Below are 24054 nucleotides of genomic sequence, written 5' to 3'. Positions count from 1 at the left end.
AAAAAAAATATATAAAAAATATAAATTTTACTTATCTTTCATAATTTTTAACATTTTCAAAGATGCTTTAATTAATATATAAACGCTCCACATTATAAATATGAACATAACATATAAGATGACACTGTTGGAGTATAATAGGAAAAGTAAATATCCGATAGTTATCCACACGATGCAGACATGTGAGCCGAGACGACGCAGAGAGAGTCGCGCCGGCAGCTCGTGACGGACAACGTTGTTGCGGTTTGTCGCGTCCCGGACGTAAGTCTGGATCGTACACGGCTTTTGCAATATTTCACGTGCCACGTAACCCCAAAAATCATTTCGATTCCAACATGCACTAAATTCGTCTCCATACTAAAATTGAACATAATAAAATTATATTTTGAAGAGTTAACTTAAAATTTTACTAATATTATAAACTAGCTTTTACCCGCGACTCCGTCCGCGCGGAATAAAAAAAAATTCCTGGTTCTAAGCTACCTGCCCACCAATTTTCAGTCAAATCGATTCAGCCGTTCTTGAGTTATAAATAGTGTACCTAATACGACTTTCTTTTATATATATAGATGCATATGTTTAGATGGATGTTTGTTTGAAGGTATCACCGGAACGGCTCAACGGATCTTGATAAAATTTGGCACAGATGTAAAACATAGTCTGGAAGAATACATAGGCTACGTATAAGATTTTTGAATGTCGCGCGAACGGAGTCGCGGGCGACATCTAGTATATGATAATTATAATAACTATACGTACGATTTCATTTAATCTTGATGCAATTTGATAAAACATCCTCACTAATATGGTATTTTCGTAGCTTGTTATAGGCATTAAATCTGGGTCTCCCATATAATTTATTGACGTAGGTTTGCTTCTCAACTAAAAATAAAATAATCAATGACTTATCCAATTGGTATTTAAAAAAAAATGGAGAATTTACTAAACTTTTATACCTTATTAGTTATAGACAGTGCAAAGTTGGATGAATTATCAAACGAAACATCCTCTTGAGAAACATCTTCTATGCCCGTCTCTAGTGAAAGTAACATATTATCATTTACCTGTAAGATACATAACAATATTATATACCGGCTATTAAAAATACAGAAGATTAAATAAATACTTAATACTGACCCCAAAAATATTACAAAAATAATGTATACAGTTATTAAGATAATCCGGAACTTTCTTTATTTCTTCATAAAGGAGTTCATCTTCATCTTTATTTACTATAAGCAGCCAATGCTTCACCGTTGCCCAAAAGCCTGAAAGTATCCGTTAATAAATATTTAAACAGATTTTAATATACCAAGAATAACAGTGATTAAAAATAATTCACAATATCCAAATAATTGGTTGGTCCGGATCAAATGTTTATGTTTTCTGCAGTTTACATACGAGGAAGTATAGTTGGCTTGACCACTAACACTGCGATCGGATCTCGACGTACATTACGATGGGCCCAATATGCTGTGGTGGAAATTAATTTGCTATGATTCAATCAAAATATTTTAATTATCATTTTTTGTACATTAGTATATAGGAATGATAATAATTTGGTACCAAAAACTACATAACCTTTACATTTGTACCTTGTTGTTGTTGATTTATTCTTTTATTGAATTCTTCAACATTCTTCTCGGCTATTAATTTTGCTGTATGAATTTTTTTTATAAACTCCATCATATATGATTTCTTATTTTCAGACCAAATAGGACAATATTCAAAATTAGCCGCCACATTTAGTTCAGAAATTGATTGTTTGGCGATAGCAACCCATTTACTCAAGGAAATGCCGTTATATGTGTAACTGAAAAAGAAAGATACGTTTTTTTTACCAAAGGAACTTCTAAAATTACTTTTTTTTCAAACAAAATATTAATCGAACCCCTTAAAATCTCACTGTTGATTTATTTCTTTTTAAAATCCGTACTCTTTAGCAAACATAATAAATAAATAAAAAATATAAATGAAAAAAATACCTGTGTTCAGCAGAAATATTACTGTAACTATTATCTGGACTGTTTTGTAGACTTGAGGTATTATCCATCATTGCTTTTTCTAAATTCCATAAAATGGGTATAAGATGTTGTTGAGAAAATACCTAGAATTTTTTTATTAAATAAAATAATTATAATATTTTTCCTATTTAAAAGGATTTACATAATTAATGTATACTTCTCACCTTTCCCAAACGGAACAACATTACAGCATTCTTGTATGTGGTCAAATCGAGTCTCATAAATCTTGGTAAAACCAATTGGAAAATGCATGTATATGTTGGGAAGTTCTCTGCTATGAACTGGGTGTAGCTTGCATCTAGAGTATTGGAGTTACTTTCCTCTTGAAATGGTTGTGCTCTGGGGAATCTAAAATGATAAATGCATTTGGTGAACTTAAAATATATAGATAGTAGTCAATCAGCTTTGAACCAATTTCAAAGTTCAGATCACATAAACTTGAACAATTGAGCTGCAGCTCAACAACTAAATTGGTAGCTCATATTTCACTGTGATGAACTATAACTGAGCCGACATGCCACAACAGCCTGGTGACTCTCAGCTCGAAACACAAACTATAACATTATACAAGTACGAATTGACCAGAGCTGCGAGTGAGTTCACTGATCTACTTCACACATGTGTACCGTAAGTTGACCTCTAAGTCATCAATTTTAGTTGAGTTATCCAAGACTAGTTGATTGTACCTTTCCTGTGAGATTGCATTATCCATATACCTCCATGGTTGAATTAAACTCAACCACAATTCTATCACTAATCTAAATGATGCATCTAAAGGCCATGTTGTTACTAAATGCTTCACATAATGGTAAGCTCTGGCACACATGATTTGTCGTGCATATTTTCGTAATGCCGACGAACGAGTCGCTAGATCTGATAGATATTTAGCTGAAAATGAATGAATGTGCTTCACGAGAACACGAACTGTTCTCACTCTTTCTGGACTAGAAGTGAGGACTGGATAATTTTGTTGAAAATTCTGAAACCATTTTAAAAACCGAGTATAATGACATCAATAAAAAGAAACATAATACACTTCAATAATTTGAATGACTTACATCAATATTTCCATTACTATATTGTTCAATACTCATCCAAATGTCAATGAAAACTTGTAAGACAGTTTCTGAGCGCCACACCTCATTCCTAGATTGTGTTTGAGCGGATGCATGCTGGTTGCTAATACCTGACAAGTCTGGTATGAGAAGCAATGATGGTGAGCCTAGAGGTCTGAAAATTGATATACAACACATAAAAAGATGTCAAGCAATTAGTAGAGTTAGGAGAAAATAAGGGACAAGGATATTTAATAAGTTAAATACACAAAAATAATAATAAACAACGAAATTTAAAAAACAATCTCTTATGTATTGATTTTGTAATGATTTAAAACACATAATTTAGTAGTACATATATAATCACCTGTTTGCTGTCTGAAGTGGGGCCGCCATTGGCACCTTGCCCATGTAGTGTGGTATATGAGGCAACACAGGCACATTTGGATCAGTTGGTAAGAAATGTGTTAAATAGTCACATGCCAGTGCAAAGTAAACACTGTTCCAATTCTCCCAGGATGTTTTATTATGATTATTACTAATTAAATATAAAGCAAAATTAAATATGTAATAATCAAATGGATCTGATACATAAATTAAGGGAATTATTAGAAATCAACATAACTTCCTTTTTACTTATTTGCGGTTCCAAGCATGAGCACAAATATAAGTAAACCCTACCTCAAATATACAGATATTATTACATACATTTTCATTTCTTATTGGACCAAAAAATTATAAATATGAATATTAATTAACACAAAAGGTAGTTAGGTGACTGTTTAACCCAGTAATTTAATATGCCTAAAAGTGGAATAACATGAATAACATCCATTGCTGCAAACATATTATTTAGAAGATTAAATAAAAAGGATACTAAGTGACAAACCAACAACATTTAATTTCAATGACTGAGGATCAACAGTCAACATATCAGCATAAAATTGTGGACAACGACCTCTTTCTAAAGTCACTTGTAAATCTAGCTGAAAAGAAGTAAAAAAAAGATTAGACATGAAAACTTAAAATTAACAAAATAGTTATATAATTGTAAAAACTTACAGGTAAAATATTAAGCGGCAGATTATACTTCAACTGAGGATCTGATAATAATTTGTAGCACAATTGAAACATAGGCCCTTGAGGTTCCAAGAAACTTATAAGCATTTCAAACAAATTTCTGTTTCCATCATATGTCACTGAATTCAATCCCCAACCATTATTCAACGAAGATGCAAAAATATTATTAACAAGTTGAGGGAATAATGTCTGTAAATCCTTGTTAGGGATTGCTACCTCTATGATTCTACTCAACTCCATTATCTTTTCTTGCAAAGGTAAATTGAAACACCCATAAAACTGACTCTGAAATAAATTTAAACACGTTACTTTAAACGTGTGTTTGAAAGTGAAAATACACATAAATTACTAAATACAAACACACCATAAGGTCTTGCGCCATTTCTTGGAATTAGCACAATAAACTACGTATAAAACTTTATTAAAAATAATCGATCCGGTGTTACTAATTATTGAAAAACGATTTTTTTACTTAGAAATGACAAATTATTTTTTGTTGTTATAGTTTTTTATTTGTATTTCAATTATGGTCTTATTTTCAAAACTAAGCATTTGTCGTCAACATTAGCATTTTTCTTTAAATATCATAACCTCTATAGTAAATTGCAATTTTCTAATATTATCAAACTTTTATTATCGTTAATCGTTTGCTAAGAACATGAATGTTTGAATGTCATGCCACTGTCAGTTTGATTTGACAGTTCAGTGTAGATAAAATTGGCGGCAATTCGGCGAGCTGTCGGCAGCAGTCAGTAAAATAAAATATTAATCTACATCTCAATAAAGGAAATAGAAGAGGTTATTTCCTTTATATACTATGAGGTTTGTTGATCTTGTTGACAGTGACAGACAATCAAATGTCAAATTAGGAAAAAGTAAGGTTATTTATAATTAATAATTGTGTTGAATTTTTAAATTGTAAAATCATATTTCAAATTAAGCGCGTGTTACATAAATATTAGTAAAATAGAAATATTACAGTGTTACTTTGTTTAGTGATTTAAATAAGTTATGGCATTTGACTGGTTTGATAACCTAGGAAGACCACAATTTGTAGTGGCCCCTATGGTTGATGCGAGTGAACTAGCCTGGAGATTATTATGTAGGAACCACGCAGCGCAATTATGTTATACTCCTATGCTGCATAGCAACATTTTTACTAAGGATTCTAAATATAGGAAAGAATATTTTACCACTTCTTCGAATGATCGTCCCTTAATCGTTCAGGTAACTCAACGTACTAAAATGTTGATACCGATACTTGGCTTAAATTGACTGACTTAAATTAATTATTTCTCAATAATAGTTTTGTGGTAATGATCCTGATGTAATGGCTGCTGCCGCTAAACTGGTTGAAAAGGACTGTGATGCAATAGACATTAATCTTGGATGCCCACAATCTATAGCCAAGCGGGGTAGATATGGTGCTTTTCTGCAGGATGACTGGTCTTTACTACAAAAAATAGGTAATTATTTAAATACATCATGAACACTGCTTTACAGATCTTTTGAAAAAAAGTTTCATTATTTCAGTTACCGCTATGTCCCAAGCTGTTTCTGTACCCATCACATGCAAAGTGCGGGTTTTTGAGACCATAGATAAATCTATTGAATATGCATTAATGTTGCAAAATGCTGGATGTAAACTATTGACAGTACATGGAAGGACAAGAGAACAGAAAGGGCCTCTTACAGGAATTGCCAGTTGGGAACACATAAAAGCAGTAAGGTTTGTTACAAAACTGTTCTACAATTCATATAATAAGGGTATATCTAATCTATAAAATTCTCATGTCACAGTTTTTGTTGCCATACTCCTCCGAAACGGCTTGACCGATTCTCATGAAATTTTGTGAGCATATTGAGTAGGTCTGAGAATCGGCCAACATCATATTTCATACTTTTCATATTTTTCATACCCCCCCCCCATTTTTTAACTGCGCGCAGACGGAGTCGCGGGCGACAGCTAGTTGTATATAAAATAAGGGTTAAATTTAAGTTTTAATACATCTTTGCCTATTTTAACAATGAAAATTTACCTTACATTTATAATATACATCTTTAAAAGACATTGAAGTTACAAATAATATGAAATTTGTAATAAAGTGCTTCTGTAATTATTTACACAAAAATATTATTTTACTTTACAAATAATCACCACAACCTAAATTCATGACCAAGCAGTTCTTTGTTTTCAGAAAAGCTGTATCAATACCAATGTTTGCAAATGGTAACATACAATGTTTAGAAGATGTTTTTAGATGTATAAATTTCACTGGAGTGGATGGTGTCATGAGTGCAGAAGGAATATTGACTAACCCAGCTCTCTTTGAAGGAATCAATCCAGTGACATGGGAAATTGCAATGGAATACCTTGATTTAGTTGAAAAATATCCTTGTCCTTCATCATTTATAAGAGGCCATTTGTTTAAGATATTTCACAAAATGTATGTATAGTAATTCACTTTTTTAACTTTTAAAAAATAAATTGTTACCAAAAAAATTGAGTAGTAGGTGAAAAATAATGTATTCAAGAAAAATGTTTAAAGTAATCATTCTTGTTACTTACATGTTTACAAAGTTTTACAAGAAATACAGTAAATAGTAATATAAAATATATTATTAATTTATGCATTTGGGTTGTAGACGAGTTACAAATATTAATGTCTTTTGATAAAAATTTCATGTACATCTGTACGTACCATTTGTATTTGTCGAAATAATGGCAATTCATCATGTTAATGTTTTAGATTTACCTTAGAAAATAACAATGGGGATAGAGAACTTCTAGCCACAGCACAAAATTTGAATGACTTCAGGCAAGTTTGCATAAGAATAAGACACAAATACTTACCATTCCATGAAGGTAGAATACATTTACAGGATGATGATGGTATGACAAGATGTGGATTTGATTTAATACTACCTCCTTGGATATGCCAACCGTATGTAAGGATTTCACCGGAAGAGCACACACAGAAGATGGAATTATGTAAACAACAGGTATGAATATACAATTTATTTTAGAAATATGTATTAAAAATGTCAATTTTATACCGCTCTATTTAATTTTTAAGGATAATACAAAAAGGATTATCGAGGACCCAGATGGAATTCCTATTTCTAGAAAGAAAATGAAGAAATTAAGACGATACTTAAGAAGACCTACAAAGCCCGATGCTGCTACAAACAGAAACCGTGATATATGTACAAATGATGTTTGCCCCAATCCTTGTGTAAGTATGAAGGAATTCTTTATGATTTCTTTTTTTATAGGGACTTTGGTTTTTATAAACATGTCAGTCCCATATCAAACTATTTAAGAAATAATTACAATTAAAAGAAAATAACAAAAAACACAAATAACAATAATAACAAAAGAAAGTATTTACAAATTTTTATAAGGCCTTTACTGTGGACTCCATCTGCTAGGTCCAGCAATGGTTGAGCCAGACAGAACAGTTAATGTCCGCTAACATTGAAGATTTTTTTATAGTTTTGCAACAAATAATGTTGAGGAATTACTTTGTTTCATATTTATAATTAATTTGTAACTTCTAGGGTATAAAATGTGCATATCAACTATGCAAAAAGTGTTGCAGAAATAAATGTTATAATGAGGACTGCTTTTGCGAAGGACACGATTTTCGTATGTATAAACGTGAAAAGGTGAAAGAAAATAAAGACAACACATAGTATTATATTAATTAAAAATATATATTAATTGTTTTAAAGAGTTTGTTATTATTTATGACTATTTCCTTGTGATATTTGGACATTGGTGATCACGTGATACAAGTTGTCTAACATTACAGTCGTGATTTAGAAATTTGTAACGCTATTAAATCTATAAATATAAAATAAAGTAGTGTTAGTTACTTTAAAACGGCTGAAAATTGTCGGCAAGGTATTTTAGAGGCAGAAGACGGACATAGGGTACTTTTCATCGCGTTTCCTTCTTTTTTTAATTCCGCGCAGACGGAGTCACGGGAAAGAGCTAGTATGGATAGTAAAAAATATGCTACAATTTAAAATAGGGCATCAACTTTATTGATTTATAAACAACTTTTATAAGATCACTTAAAAGATAGCGTCAACTCGTGACGAACTTGTATTATCACTAGGCTAAATACGTTACATAAATATATCATTTTAACTTTATGCTGTTTCTTGTTGAGGATGTACTTTATTCTTATCAAACAGTAGATATTTTCTAGCTTTATTTATTTCTTCATTTATTAAAATGTGTATCAAATTCCCTACATTGTTATCGTTTTCTTGTAAACTGTTTGATGGATATCCGTTTTTCTCATTAAAAATGGTCTTCGTAGATCCATCGTCTCTGTTTTGACCATTTTCTTTAGGTACTATATAAGATCTTCTATTTATTGAAATATTACAACATTGTACACGTTGGTATTTCACATTATTGGTCGTCATAATGTATTCATACGTGGATACGCCCAAAATAGATATGTAAATATGAAAGAAAAGTAAATGTAATAAAGGACATGCTAAAGCTACCGATGCAACTAGATGGATTGTCGAAAAAGTTAGGAACAGAATTGAATTCATACAATATGGCATAATAGGATCCATATTATATACTGTACAATTTATATAGCTTTGCGCTTCGCTACTCAATAATGGAGGATATATAAAGAATAAAATTATGTCAGTCAAACATAAACACACCGTTAGCAAGGCTGCTAATGTAATCGTGATAACGCACACAATAAATGCACTATAGTTCCTCTGACCGATGCAACTGTTCATCCAATGACAATGATGATCGAAGTTATAAACGCATTTGTTGCAAATACCGCAATGTTTCGTTTTTTTATTGCTCGTGTAAATGTTGCAAAGGTGACATCTTCCGTTTTCTATAACATGAGCATGTATCGAACGATCGAACTCTGGAACATCGTTTATTTCACGTTTTCTAAGATCCTCTTCGGCAGGGTCAAGGAATATCGCAAATATATAGGAAAATATAAATACCACGTACAAAGTAGTAAAAGTTAGAAGCGATATCACCTTTAGTACATAAAATTGTATTTGCACAAGGATTACGAAATTGATAAGAGTACTAATTATGAAAACAATCCAAGCAATGATTTGCTGATAATTTAAGGGCAGTTGTAATCCATGAATTCTTCGTTGGGATCTCTGTGTTTCACCTGAATTACAACATTTATCCATTTGATTGTAAATAAGGCGTAGGTTTTTGTTTTGTGACCTGAGTAATAAAAAGTTAGATCGATATTCCTACGATGTAAGATGCGCGCGCATCTTCAACAGATTGTAATAAGTAAAATGTTAAGTTAATAAGTTACTTATCTCAATGGAAGTTAAATTTTAAAAGGATGTATTTGATCCTTTTAAAATACTACTAAAACTACTTAATTTGTGGGAATGGGAAAGATATTGATAGCCGATACGAAAATGTCGTAAGTCGATTTCAACTCTATTGTAACATCGAGATACGTAATTATCACACAGTTATGATAATAATGGGCTGGAATGTTTTTTATCTTATTGTTGAGATAATAATTCTTATCTGTCTAACGCAACGTTTTTTTTCTGACTAAATTAATACAATAGTATGGGTTCGTGAAAATGTAGGGATGGCCTGTAGGTTGCCAGTGTGGTCACATAAAAAATGCTTTTAATTATTAGTAATTAAGGGATTCTGTCACACAAAGTTTTATTACTTGAACATCCACTTAGTCTGGATTTCTTATACTAATTTTACATTAAAGGACTGTTATTTAAATGCTGTAATTAGTAAATAAACCCCAATTTAGTACAAAGTGTTCAATCATTCTAGAAATTCAAGAAGGGGTCAAAATGATAACATAAATAGCACTGACAAAGGCTGAAGAAGTATAAAATGGTAAATAAATAAAAACACATGATGATTATTATCAATTATAGTTTATTTATATGAAACTTAATAAATTTTCAACAAAGATACCTAAATAAAGAAATTAATGAATACCCACTACAAAGTATTCCCTTTATAATCATAGCATATTATACAAATATTTTTTCATTTTATAATTTCTGATGTTTATTTAGATGTTTAGTCACGTTTGCGGCGACGATTTTGTTCTTCCTGAAATACATAATGAAATTGAATAAACAGATTTTGTATCTAAACTATTATAAAAAAACTTAACTGATCTTCTGAAGGATACATTAGCTACATTTATGTATGATTTTTCATATTAGTGATAATTTAAAAAGCCTAAATATAACATTTGACTTCTTAAAGTTTGATAATTGTATTTATATATTACCATAAAATACTAAGCTAAATAATACATAAACACTTTGTATGCAAATTAATATTAACCTTGGTTACTTCAAATATTAATTCAAAGTAAACAATACTGTTATAAAACTGTTTGCTCTGATGTTTAAACATTTTTACACTCAAAATAATGTAATTTTTATTACATCTGAAAACTTGTAGCTTCATTTATTACATAATTTTTTGCATTTGTCTGGTTAAAAACATAAATGTATAATTGCAGTAAAAAGACCAACAATAATTTCTTTCCATGTTAGAATATCATTAAAAATTTTTATCAAAAGAACTTACCTTTTGTGTTAAGATAATAACCAGTCTTCTGAATATTCCAATGAAGTCAATGAACAGCTCGAGAGCATGTTGTACAAAGTCCTTGCTGCCCATGCGACGCTTCTCAATGATCAGTTGGGTGTCAAAGAGCACAAAGCCACACATCAACATCAGGCCGAGGTACAGGTGGGACTAAAACACACATTTTAAACATTAATTGACACACATTTCTTCTATCATTTTATAAGAATCCAATAAGACAAAATGTAATAGGTTGTATGTAATAAATTAATGTTATATAACTTATAGAGTTTAGTGAATTATCCAATAATCATAAATCAATTGAAAATAATTTTAAATTCTTTGTGTTCGCATAATATTCTTCTTCAAGGCTTTAAAGATTTAGTGTTTCATCACTGAGGTAACTATTTCACATTGATATATACACTCTTAAAAAGTTAATACACAAATTACTTTTAGAGATTAAATAAAGAAAAGCAGTTTGCTGTATGAAAAAGAAGGTTTACAGCATCAAAAAATCAGTAAAAAAAAATAATTCATACTTGGTACAAGAAGTGAGATTGCATGAAGATGTTGGCCAGTGACATGAGAGACATGGAAGTGAGCAGTGTCATCAGAGTGCCACCCAGGAAGAGCCAACTGCCACGTTCCGCCAGCATTGATGCAATGGAGAAGCAAACAAACACCAACGAAGTTCCCAGCAGGGCAGTTACTATTATTGATGGGTCAACAACGCTGACATACTCCATCAATGGACCCAAACCAATTCCTAAAAAAATTGCAATTAGTAATCATTACAATGTAACACAGAATCACTGTATAAAAACATTCAAACTATTTTTTTTAAAACATCAATAGTTTGCAAACTGAGCTAAATTTGGCTCACATTGTTAACATTTGAGTTACCAATCATAGTCCAGAACTGCTGAGACTTGTTACACTGCTGACACTTACACAATTGTTAATAGATATTGCACAATAAATACTAATTTTGACAAAAGTTATGTATCATACTAACCAGATGTTAAACCAAATCCTAGCAAGTATCCAAGACGCAGCTTTGTGTTCTTTCCATTGTCTGGAGTAGCAATCAACATTAACATCAGGCCAATTCCTAAAATAGTAGAGAGGAAGCCAGCCTGGAAGCTTGTGTACATGTCGACAAACACTCCCACTGAAGCCGACACACAGGTCATCATAAGTGTGGCATAAACATTTTTCAGATGTTGTCGAACTGGAGGCTCCCTGGAATATTGAGGATGTTATTTAATATTTACTCTTCATACAAAATAATCATCTTTTATAGTTATTTTAACTAAAAATTATTAATGTATTTCCAATGCCTATATTTGCTTAATAAAGTCATAACAATATTTTAATTTATTTTTTATTTATTAATATTGCTATATGATAAGATACTATATGATAGTAGAAGTTTTTTTTTAAGAAAAAAATAAAATTGTTTCATACTCTTTACGGTAACAAGTATGTTGACACTCAGCATATTTATAATAATCACATTTTATAATAGAAAACGGTCCAATTTACATTATACACAGAACAGAACACACATTTTCGCTTTTTAGACATTTTTTTTTTCGAATTTATCAATCTTGTTCTAAACCTAACCTAACCTATGCATTTTATTACGGTTTTTTATTTTTTTTTCTTCAGAATATGATGCGACCCCAAAAAAAACTTCCGATACAAATAAAAGAGATCGTTCCCCATCATTTAAGACCAATTTTATTAAATTTTGGCATAATTCGCTTTTGTAAAGTATTACTTTATATCGTTACATAGATACTTATTGCTTGTAATTGTTGCAAATTGATGAGTCACAAAAATTACAACAATAATTTATGAACTTTCTAGAAATACGTGGAATGTAAACTGACAGCCATTACCCATTAAAATAATGGTTTACATTTAAATACAATAAATTTTTTATACTCACAGTCGATTTTGGAAGCTATTGATGAAAGTTTCAATAGTCGGAGCCATAATTTCAATTTGTTAAGAATGAAATGTCTTGACAACTATTGGTTCTTTGTTGAGATCGACTAAATAATTGTTAATTTTATCTATTTCAAACACAATTGTTACGTTAAAATAATACACAATTGCTAAAATCCACGATTGTAAGCCAGCTGATGCAATAACAAATTCACAAATAGCAAAATGGTGTACTGTGTTCGGTGGTTTCGTATTTTGTTCTGTGATGGTGGTGTAATGAATATCGTCATGAGTTGATAAAAATAGATTCTGATTTGTAATTCCGAGTAGAGATGTTTGACGTTTGCATCGATTTAAATAACAAATCGATTTTTCAAAGACAAGAAAAATTAGCACTGTAACTTTCAAATTGTATTTCATCAACAATCCTCTCCGTCCACACGTCCATATTCACATATTTTAAGATATCCTACTACAGATCAATTTTATATTCTTTCTTAGTTACTACTAAGCCTTTCAAATAATACTTTTATTTAAAAAAATAATTTATATTTATCCAATTGTCCAATTCTTTTTTTTCTAATTTTAATTCGTTGCAATTGAAATCTTTAACTTAAAGAAAGTTAAAGATTTCAATCTCTCATTCCCTGGATTATTAGTATTCAATCGAATTCTAAAATTTGAATCAATTTCATAAAAACATTTTTCAATCGATTTAATAGTATCGATATTACAATTACGCACGTCATTGTTAATGTAATGGAAACTGAAAAACGGAAACAAGTCGAAAGTCCAATAAGATTTATACACGGTTCTACTTCTACAAAGATTGAATTTCAAGTCTTTTTTGCCATGTTGCCATTCTAACTATTTGGTTGAATTTTAAAATTCAATAACTCTGTTTAAAGTTTAAGTTACAGTGGAATTAAATTTCATATTATGCATAAATAGCTATTAGCTAATCCTAATCTATAAAGTGATAAAATGTTTACCTTTTTTTAAATTTACGTGTTTGAGCGTATAATTTATTTAGCGATTAAACATTTATTTGTACAAGGGTTTTCATATCTAAAGCATAAGATATGTGCCAAACTGCTAAGCTTTTATATCGACGGCAGAAAGCGGAAATGTATCTCGAAAATTGGCCCAAATTAGTTAACATCAATTGCTGTAACTAGTAAAAAATCAATGAAGTAGTAACTTTAGGACATTCCAATTAACGGTATTAAATAACGTTAAGTTTGATAGAAATAATATGTTCCAAAGTTCATCTTCCTATCTCCTATCTAGGAGTTATGATTTTTTGAAATAGTTTTTTGGCTCTGGTGTAAAACTAGATATTTTGAGATACGACAAAATCGTTTTCTTCTGTCGATATGCTCTTTGCTGCCAATCTGCAAGTGTCAATAAAATGACAATAGGGAAAGGGCAACATTATTTCATAACCTCAATGTTTTAACTTCTGTCTCGTGGAAAATCATGTGTTTGATTAGTTTGTTTATTTATTTGTAAAACAATTACTAAAACAAAATGGGTAAAAAGACTAAAATTGGAAAACAGCGAAAAGATAAATATTATCAACTTGCTAAAGAAACAGGTATGTTTAGTAATAGTTTTATCACTTTAAAATGCTTTTATATTTGCTCACATATAAATCAACATTACAGGTTTTCGGTCCCGTGCCGCATTCAAATTAATTCAATTAAATAGAAAATTCGGCTTTTTACAAAAATCTCGAGTATGTATCGACTTGTGTGCCGCGCCCGGTGGTTGGATGCAAGTGGCTCATCAAAATATGCCAGTATCCAGTATCGTGATAGGCGTCGATTTATTTCCTATTAAACCCGTTCCTGGCTGTATAGCTTTAACAGAAGACATTACAACGGAGAAATGTAAGACAGCTATAAAAAAAGAAATAAAGACCTGGAAAGCTGATGTTGTACTACACGATGGTGCACCAAATGTTGGTCTCAACTGGATACATGATGCATACCAGCAAGCTTGTTTGACACTTAGCGCCTTGAAATTAACAACAAATTTTCTAAGAGAAGGAGGTTGGTTTATTACAAAGGTGTTCCGATCAAAAGATTACCATGCACTTTTATGGGTTTTCAAGCAATTTTTCAAAAAGGTTCATGCAACCAAACCGCAAGCATCCAGGAATGAATCATCTGAAATCTTTGTTGTTTGTCAAGGATACATAGCACCAGATAGTATAGATCCAAAATTTCTTGATCCTAAGAGTGTATTTGAAGATTTGGAAATAGCAAAAAAACAGCATTTAAATATAATGCACCCAGAGAAGCAAAAGAAAGCAAAAGCTGAAGGGTATAAAGAAAATGACTACACAACTCATCATAAAGTACCACTGTCTGAATTTCTTAGCCATGATGATCCAATTGATCTCTTACAAGGTTGCTCTGAAGTAAGTTGTGTTACGTTCCTTGCCATTAATTATGTTATTTACATGTTTTAAAACAATAACTATTTATTTCCAGATTGTGATTGATGATGAAGTAATACTAAGTAATCCAAAAACAACAACTGAAATAAAAGAATGTTGTAAGGACATAAAAGTACTTGGCAGAAAAGATTTAAAAGCTTTGTTGAGTTGGATGAAGCAAATGAAAGAATTAAAATCAAAGGAGGTTTCACCACAGGTAAAAATATCTATATGTATAAAAGAAAGTCGTGTTAGTTACACTATTTATAACTCAAGATCGGTTGAACTGATTTAGCTGAAAATTGATGGGGAGATAGCTTAGAACTAGGAGATGGGCATAGGAGCTTTTTTTTATCTTGTATGCATTTTTTTTCCGCGCGGACGTAGTCGCGGGTAAAAGCTAGTTTTTAATAAAAACAAAACATGGTTAGATGCAGTTCCATGAATTTCATTGCTGAAATCAATGTCATTCACATTCTTACTAATGTTTGCAGGAAGCAGAACCTGGTGCCACCAAAGAGGATGAGACTGTAAAGAAAGAAGCATCTGAAGAAGATGATAAAGATGTTGATACTGAAATTGCAGAATTACAGGTTTGTTTGTAATTTTGAATATTGAGAAAGTTCGATTTTGAAAAAATTGAGTAGGCTCTGAGCTTGTTGGTGACAACAAATGATATCAGGAAATGCTACTTCATTTACTGTAAATTACAACTGTTGTATAAGAACATTATTACTGCTGCAAAACTTTTTATACTTTACTGTTCCTAAGAGAACAAGAGGTATGGCATGTTTTGTGTTATACAGTTGTCATGACGGCGGAAACTCACCATCAGATAATAATAATTGCTTGATCTATATTATATGACTATGCTTTAGTTTATTTTAGTATTTTAGTATTCATTTGGAAACAGTTATGGGTTTTCTCATACTATGATTTTTATGTAATGTTCAGGAAAAGTCCTAATTGAGTCAGTAACAACTTTTGTCATTGCAGGATGAAGAAAGGCGTCTGCAGAAACGAAAGAGGAAACAATTAAATAAGCAGCGACAAAAGTTGGCAGAGAAAATGAACCTTAAAATGGTTCTGAAAGGTGATGGAGGACCTATATTGGAGAGTAATGATATGTTCAGGCTGTCAGACATTAAAAATGCAAAGGTATTTTATAAATTTTAGTTTTGGTTAATAATTTAAATATACCTTTTTATTATAGTTATAAGTATTACTTTACTAACAATGTATGGACTTATAATGGTCTGAATTAAATGATTTTTATTTATTTTATTTTTATTCCTAACATACTTCTTAGTAGAGATACAAATCTTTTGGTTTGTTGATTTCGTAAAAATTTATTCCTGTATTTACTATATTTATTCTGATGAAAGGAATTGGAGCAACTGGTTGACCAACAACCTGATGTATTGGCAGAAGGAAGTGATGATTCAGACAGTGAGCTCAAGTCTAAGCCAAAGTATATGAAATATGACGTTGAAGCGTCCAAATTGGACTCTTCCGGACTTTATTACAAAGATTCAGATAGTGATTTGGAAATGGAAAGTGACTCAGAAGATGAAAAGGAAAAAGAATCTTTAGGTTAGATTTAATATATTTACAAAGCATGATTTTGAAATTTGTAATTGTTTATTTAATATATAGGATTTTCATATATATGTTTTAAGTTATTGAGATTTTTACTAAATAGAAGAAACTAAAACAGATAGACATTTTCTCATTTTTTTACATGAATTAAATAAAAGTGTATTAAATTTTTTAAAATATTTTTCAGCCTTCTCCGACTCTGACAATGAATCGAAGAAAATTGACAAACTCACAAAACTAAACACCTTAAGGAATAGTAAAATTGAAAGAACACCAACTATACCGAAAAATAATCCCCTTTTAACGGATTTAGATGATACCGACCCCATATCAAAGAGATCTATGAAAGCAGATCTTTGGTTTCAGAAAGACAGTTTCAAAGATATTGATGAGGATGAAGATGAGGGTATTGATTTGGACAAATTAGCTGAAACATACAGACAGAAGGGTAAGTAAATGATTTAAAAAATTAATTAACTGTTACACAAAAATAATTTATTCATTCAAAAATAAAATTTAAATTATAGGTAAAAAAGTATCTGAAGAAAATTTGTCATCTACTATGGGAAAAGGTATGAAACGTAAATCAGACAAGTCTGACAGCTCCGGAAGTGATTCTTCAGACAGTGATTATGATATAGAGGACAATGTGACCCCAGAAAATGGACTGGATTCTGGGAAAACCAACAAAAAAGATGGATTTGAAGTTGTTTCACAAGATCCAGGTAAGTCATTATTAATTATAATTTTGAACTTGGTATTGGTTTCATGTCACCTTCAAGTTATATAGATATAAAAGGCTATCAGTAAAAAAATCTTTAGTTGTATTTCTCTGGATATAAATATCTCAATTTAATGAGATATGTTTTTTAAATTATAGAACTAAAGAGATTGAAGAAAACATTAAAAATGGACGCAGAGACATTGGCATTGGGCACAATGATAGCAACATCAAAGAAATTTAAAAGGGACTTAATTGATGATGCATGGAACAGATATGCCTTTAATGATAAAAATTTGCCTGATTGGTTCGCTGAAGACGAAAAAAAACACATGCGCAAGGAAGTTGTTGTACCCGAGGTAAGCTTCACCACTTAATTAGTAAGTCTAAATTCTGTTAATAATTAAAGTTAAAGAAATTTGGTAGCGAAAACAAAATTGAAAATCATTAAAACTAATAGTTTATTTGTAGGTTAGTTTATTTAACCCTTTAGTTACCCTGAACATATTATCATATTACTGATCAATCATACAAATTTTATGTTTACTTTGTAGAAAGGTGATATAAACAATCATTTTAAAATATTTTTTATAGCAATATGTAGAAGAATATAAGAATAGGATGCAGGATATCAATGTGCGCCCAATTAAGAAGGTAGTTGAAGCTAAAGCTAGGAAGAAGAAGCGTATGATAAAGAAGATGGAACGCGCAAAGAAGAAGGTGGAAGCTGTAATGGAGAATGCGGACATGTCGGAACGTGAAAAGGCCCAACAAGTTAAGCAATTGTATAAAAAGGCGAAAACAGAAACCAAAAAGAAGGTTACTTATGTGGTCGCCAAGAAACATACTACGGCCAAGCGAATGAAGCGGCCGGCGGGCGTCAAGGGACACTACAAGGTGGTCGATCCTCGCATGAAGAAAGATTTGCGCGCCCAAAAGAACAAGGAGAAAACTAAAGGTAGAGGAAAGAAGGGCGCTGCTAATAAAAAGGCACCTCCGAAAAAGAAGGGTATGAGGAAGAAAGCTAAATAAGTAATGTATTGTTTTATAGTGTAATAAACACATTTTTATCAAACGCTTTTTTCTGCGCAAACTTCTTTTAAAAATATGTATGGGGTATTTAACGACGACTACTAAACGACAACTAAGAAATTACTGTTTCTTGAGTTGTTAGGTTTTGTTGGATTTTTATATTTGTATATTGCAAATTAATAGGCAATGAAAAAATTATAATCCTTGGTGACGTTATGAAAGATATGTGGGCGTAAAGTGACATTGTGCAAAAGTTATATTTTTGTACTGCGAGTTCAGGGCCAGTGTTATTCGACTCATAGTGCGTCACTCGCGCCCAACTGCCACGGTTCAGGGACAAGCGCGCCATAAATGATATCACTCCGCTGTTTGACCTTGGTGTCTTATTCTGGTTCGCTCCAGCTACGCTGTCTGCTTATTAATTATTGTCGAATGGTTTTTATATTCATAAGGTGTATCGTATTTATTTTACATGTTACCATAATTGTGTTTTCGTCAAGTGTAAATAATATTGCTTAAATAATTTTATGTTATTTAGTTAATAATGAAATCGGGACTGCTATAAAATTTCAAAATTTTAACAAAGACATGGTCCTTAGCATGCGTTTTTTACCTTGAACTGGTCACATCTTTGAAATGAACGTAATACATGAAATAGGCATGAAAATAAACCTCTACATATTGTCGGGCTCGGTATGGCTGATATGAAATTATTCAATTTATCTTCCTTTTGTTTATTGTCAATTTAAATACATTTTAGGTACCTACTTTTCTTTATGTATTTTATTAATATGACAGAAATAGTCGGAACATCAGAAATTCAGAGCATGGTGTGGGTGAGCTGGGCGGCTGGCGGGTTGGGTGATGGCGGAGTGGGGGGGTGGGTTGTCGGTCGGGGCGCGCTATATCGAGCGCGCGATCACGGCCAAGGCCGCCCCACCCCCACCCACAGTGTCAGCCCCAGCCCCATGCCCCAACAATGCCCTCTGCTATTATTTTAACACTTCTCCGTTCAAAGGCCATTTATATACATACATGAATGTAAATTACTAAATTACATAATACACGGAAGCGGAAGTAATACTTAGTCCACTAATAGAATGTGTAAAATTGCGAATCTTTGCATCACACAGTATTAAGACTTCCCTGCGACATGTATGATCGCGTACTTATGATATTATACTAGCTGTCGCCCGTGACTACGTCCACGTGGAATTAAAAAAAACTTAGCCTATGTTTTCTTCCAGACTATGTACTACATCTTTGCCAAATTTCATCAAGATCCATTGAACCGTTCCGGAGATATCCTTCTAACAAACATCCATCTATCCATTCATCTAAACTTTCGTATATATAATACTAGCTTTCGCCCACGACTCCGTTAGCGCGGATCAGGGTCCGCCAACTTCGAACGAAAAACAAGAAACTTCACACAGAGACAATTTTGTTGTTGTGTTAACTGGGTTCCATAATATGAACGAGATAGAGCATATATCTATGCCGTTTTCGCTCGCGATAGTCCAAGCTATACTTGCCATATAAAAAAAATATTTCATCCTTTTATTATTATAATAAAGTATTTATAATTAAAAATAAGAAAACATGATTTAAAAAAAATCCTATTATTAATTGTCTTATTTCTTACATTTGTATTTATAAATCAAGATATACGATCACTTGTTATCTTATATCTACATCGCAAAAAAATTTAGTAATGGCAATTTTAAATCATAACCGTTAAAAAAATAAGTTTTCAAATTTGTTTCAAAACGTGTTCTCGTATGGTTCCGAAATCTTTGATATTGCATTGTATTTTTGAACTAATAACGCGAGTGTTTAAGTTTTGAGATATTGACTCTGATAAGTGAAATATTGAAATATTAATAATCTAGAGGCATTTTTGATAGCCGGCGATAGCCAAATAGAACAGACGTCAGATGACATAGTGATGGTAAATAAATACGAAAATTACAAGAATAAAGAAAGACAGTTTTATTAAAAGAAGTTTTTCTCTCGACAGCACATGACATACACATGACATTACAGAATTGTAAATTTAAAAATCTCCTATCTGTAGGTGGCCAGTAATCCTTAGCGGAATGTTATGCAAACTCTAACACTCCTCCGTAACATTATGCTACTCCTACGGCCACTCAATCACCCATTAGATACACACTCAACACTTACACAAACTCATACCCATGCCTCTTAAACAAAACTCAAACTTTCCTCTTGGCAGGGCCTTTGTGAAAATGTCAGCTACCATAGACTCTGTCTCCAGATACTTCAGACTGATCACTTTGTTGCGAAGTGCCTCTCTAATAAAGTGAACTCTAACGTCAATGTGTTTTGACCTCTTATGGCAAGAACCCTCACTGTTTGCCATAGCTATTGCAGACTGACTATCACTACTCAGCTTAATAGTCTTATTCACTCCAGTTATTTCTCCAAATAACCTCTTAAGGAAAACTGCTTCTCTTGCAGCATTTGACAAACTTATGTATTCCGCTTCTGCACTTGATAAAGCAACTACAGTTTGTTTTCTGCTTTCCCAACTTACGGGTGCAGACCCAAATTTAAAAATATACCCTGAATAGGACTTGCGATCTGTTATATCACCCGCATGATCTGCATCAACAAATCCTTCTAAATATCTTCCACTTTGTTTAAACACCAGCCCCAGGCTTTTGGTGCCTTTAAGATAGCGAAGAACTCTTTTTAGTGTCTGCCAATGTTGCTCTCCATAACAACTGTTAAACTGACTTAAGTAACTTATTGCAAAAGCTACATCTGGTCTTGTACAGACCGCTAAATACATTAAAGAACCTACTAATTCTTGATATGGAATGTTATTAGGCGGCTCATAATTTGTTTCTACTGGTTTGGTCAACCTATAACCAGCAATAAGAGGTGTAGAAACAGGTTTGCAGTCTTGCATGTCAAACCTGGCTAATATTTTCTCTATATAGCCTTCCTGATCTAGTGTAATATCATCTTCAGTTTGTTGTAGACGCATTCCCAGAAATAAGTCCGCTTTACCAAGATCACGCATCTCGAAGGTTTCTCTTAACTCCTTCTTAACTTGCTGCATCTCTGCTTTATTGTTCCAAAAAATCAATAAATCATCAACATACACCGCTAGGATTATTAGCCTGTGTTGACTTCTTCTCATATAAACACATGGTTCGTTGTCTAGCTGAGTGAACTTCAACTGTTTCAGTGCTGAGTCCAACCTTTGATTCCAAGCCCTTGGAGCCTGCTTCAAACCGTACAACGACCTTTTCAGTAAGCACACGTAATCCTCTTTTCCCTTCTCTTCAAACCCTTCAGGTTGTTTCATGTACACTGTCTCTTCCATGTACCCATTAAGAAAAGCAGTCTTCACATCCATTTGATCAATTTTCAATTTATTCTCAGCAGCCATTGCCAACAGAAGACGCAATGAACTATGCCTAATGACAGGTGAATATGTCTCAAAGTAATCAACACCTCCGCGTTGTTTGAAGCCTCTCGCCACAAGCCTTGCCTTATATCGCTTCTTGTTTCCAGCTTCAGTCTTAACTTTAAGAACCCACTTGCTATCGATCACGTTTTGATTTGGCTCTCTCTTTACTAGCTGCCAAGTTTGATTCTTGTGAAGAGCGTTCAATTCTTCTTTAATAGCCTCATGCCAAAGTAAGCTGTCTGTCCCTGCGAGTGCTTCTCTTACATTTATAGGTTCCTCCAAACCAAAACCACTCTCTTCAGATAGAACTGCTTGATATAGAACGTGATCAGGGAATTGTCGTGACTTTCTGTTCCTCATAGGGTATCTCCGTGCATCCGTTTGATCATCCGTTTGATCATCTCTATGATTATTCTCCTCCGAAACGGCTGCATCGGAACTCAGATACCATTGCTCAGTATCATCTCTGTCTTCAGTCTCCTCCGTAACCGAAGATACAGCACCTGTTCTGTCCTGTTCTATTTCAGCTCTAATTTCCTCTGACTCAGGCATTATAACACCTCCTCTGTTTCCTGAGAGGTGTCTCGCTGTTTCATTTCTACAACCATCCTCTGTCTCTTCTCCACAGACCACCTCTTCCATTGATTGAGTACTTGTTAGTGGTACCACAGTGAACTCCGGACTCGGCCTTTGATGAGAAGCAGAATTTTGTTCATCAGTTAAAATCTCACTTGATGGTTGTTTCCGTGAAGCTAGAGTACTCTCAAAAAATACTACATCTCTTGCCTTGTGAAGATTTCCAGAAACAGGATCTAACAGTCTGTATGCTTTAGAATTTTCGCAATATCCTAAAAGTATAAGTTCCTTACTCTTCGGATCTAACTTGCGCCTCTTTTGGTCAGGAACGTGCATGTATGCCTTGCACCCAAAAACTTTCACGAAGCCTAGGTTCACCTTTCTTCCCGTCCAAGCTTCTTCAGGTGTTTTATCCTTAAGAGCCTTTGTAGGCGACCTGTTTTTGAGGAAAACTGCATATACAAGAGCCTCTGCCCAGTAGTGTTTTTCCAATCCTGCCTCATGCAGCATACACCTAGCTTTTTCCATGAGAGTTCTATTTGCACGTTCTGCCACCCCATTCTGCTCAGGGGTATACTCGACAGTAAGTTGATGAACTATACCGTATTTCTTAGTGAAGCTTTTCATGTCATTGTTCACATATTCCTTGCCGTTGTCTGTTCGGATTGACTTTAGCTTCTTCTCTGTTTGCCTCTCTGCAAAAACTTTAAATTCTTTTATTTTCTCAATAGCTTCGCTCTTATTCTTCAATAAGTAGACAAAAGTTTTCCTTGTCTTGTCATCTATAAGTGTCATAAAATATCTATACCCCGACATAGAGTTGACACTCATTGGTCCGCAAATATCAGAATGAACTAATTCAAGTACTTCCCTAGCTCTCTTAACCTTACGCTTTGGAAACGGCTGCCTTGTTTGCTTACCCATTAGACAAGATACACATTCTAAGTTATTTTTAGAATTTTGAAAACTTACCCCATCTGCCAGTTTGTCTCTCAAAAGTTTAAGATTGCTTACTCCTAAGTGACCCATCCTCCGATGCCACAACATCAGTTGATCGTCCTTCTGCATGCTGGAGACCAGTGCTATAGTGCCTTTTTGAAAAGGATTAAGTTTATAAATGCCATTATCTACCCAACAGTCACCAGCCACAACTGATCCATTCACCTTGCAATCATCCGATTTGTAGATTTCACAACCTCTGTTTGAAAAAACTACAACTCTACCTCTCTTGACTAACGTATTTACGCTCAGTAAATTTGTAGCCAAGTCAGGAGCATACATAGCGTCTCTTACTCTTATGCTCCCATCCACATCAACTACATCACCAACTCCTAAGCCATACACCTTACCACCATCCGCACATGCAATCTCTCTCTTCGATTCATACGCCACATAATTCCTCAGCCAACCTTTCTCATTTGTCATATGTGAACTCGCTCCGGAGTCAATCACCCAATCCGCTAAAGATCCCTGACCACTAGTCGCAAAAACATTTGCTGTTGCCGAACAATTCTTC

At 32.9% G+C, this 24054-nt stretch overlaps 5 protein-coding genes across 5 annotated transcripts; 2 read left to right on the top strand and 3 right to left on the bottom strand.

Moving 5' to 3' along the window:
- Positions 1-39: 39 nt before the first annotated feature.
- On the bottom strand, positions 40-4605 carry LOC106720194 (sphingomyelin phosphodiesterase 4; the record flags this gene model as incomplete). The annotated part of the gene is made up of 13 exons (XM_045686878.1): positions 4524-4605; positions 4142-4444; positions 3957-4065; positions 3447-3663; positions 3083-3254; positions 2711-3003; positions 2189-2372; positions 1986-2107; positions 1596-1813; positions 1138-1268; positions 957-1064; positions 760-882; positions 40-357 (listed from the first exon to the last, which is right to left on the bottom strand). Coding segments are annotated over exons 1-13 (2316 nt in total), but the record flags the coding sequence as incomplete, so codon positions are not given.
- Positions 4606-5072: 467 nt separating this feature from the next.
- On the top strand, positions 5073-7849 carry LOC106720129 (tRNA-dihydrouridine(16/17) synthase [NAD(P)(+)]-like; the record flags this gene model as incomplete). Its single annotated transcript, XM_014514710.2, has 7 exons — positions 5073-5386; positions 5466-5625; positions 5693-5888; positions 6358-6606; positions 6910-7162; positions 7237-7395; positions 7721-7849. Coding segments are annotated over exons 1-7 (1362 nt in total), but the record flags the coding sequence as incomplete, so codon positions are not given.
- Positions 7850-8317: 468 nt separating this feature from the next.
- On the bottom strand, positions 8318-9490 carry LOC106720128 (probable palmitoyltransferase ZDHHC11B). The gene has a single exon (XM_014514709.2). It carries the CDS (start codon positions 9359-9361, stop codon positions 8318-8320), a length of 1044 nt encoding a protein of 347 aa, XP_014370195.2. The 5' UTR covers positions 9362-9490.
- A 691-nt stretch (positions 9491-10181) lies between these two features.
- On the bottom strand, positions 10182-13023 carry LOC106720178 (bax inhibitor 1). Its single transcript, XM_014514764.2, has 5 exons — positions 12724-13023; positions 11785-12011; positions 11309-11535; positions 10767-10937; positions 10182-10277 (listed from the first exon to the last, which is right to left on the bottom strand). The coding sequence occupies exons 1-5, from the start codon at positions 12768-12770 to the stop codon at positions 10245-10247; spliced, it is 705 nt and encodes a 234-aa protein (XP_014370250.2). The 5' UTR covers positions 12771-13023; the 3' UTR covers positions 10182-10244.
- A 1096-nt stretch (positions 13024-14119) lies between these two features.
- Positions 14120-18540, top strand: LOC106720164 (pre-rRNA 2'-O-ribose RNA methyltransferase FTSJ3). The gene is made up of 10 exons (XM_014514746.2): positions 14120-14319; positions 14390-15147; positions 15221-15382; positions 15660-15758; positions 16162-16323; positions 16551-16758; positions 16952-17212; positions 17292-17489; positions 17645-17844; positions 18080-18540. The coding sequence occupies exons 1-10, from the start codon at positions 14253-14255 to the stop codon at positions 18515-18517; spliced, it is 2553 nt and encodes an 850-aa protein (XP_014370232.2). The 5' UTR covers positions 14120-14252; the 3' UTR covers positions 18518-18540.
- The last annotated feature ends 5514 nt before the right edge of the window (positions 18541-24054 follow it).

Source organism: Papilio machaon, chromosome 4 (assembly GCF_912999745.1).
Source record: "Papilio machaon chromosome 4, ilPapMach1.1, whole genome shotgun sequence".
In the NCBI taxonomy this organism is placed as follows: Eukaryota; Metazoa; Arthropoda; class Insecta; order Lepidoptera; family Papilionidae; genus Papilio; species Papilio machaon.
This window is presented reverse-complemented; position numbering and strand designations above follow the sequence as displayed.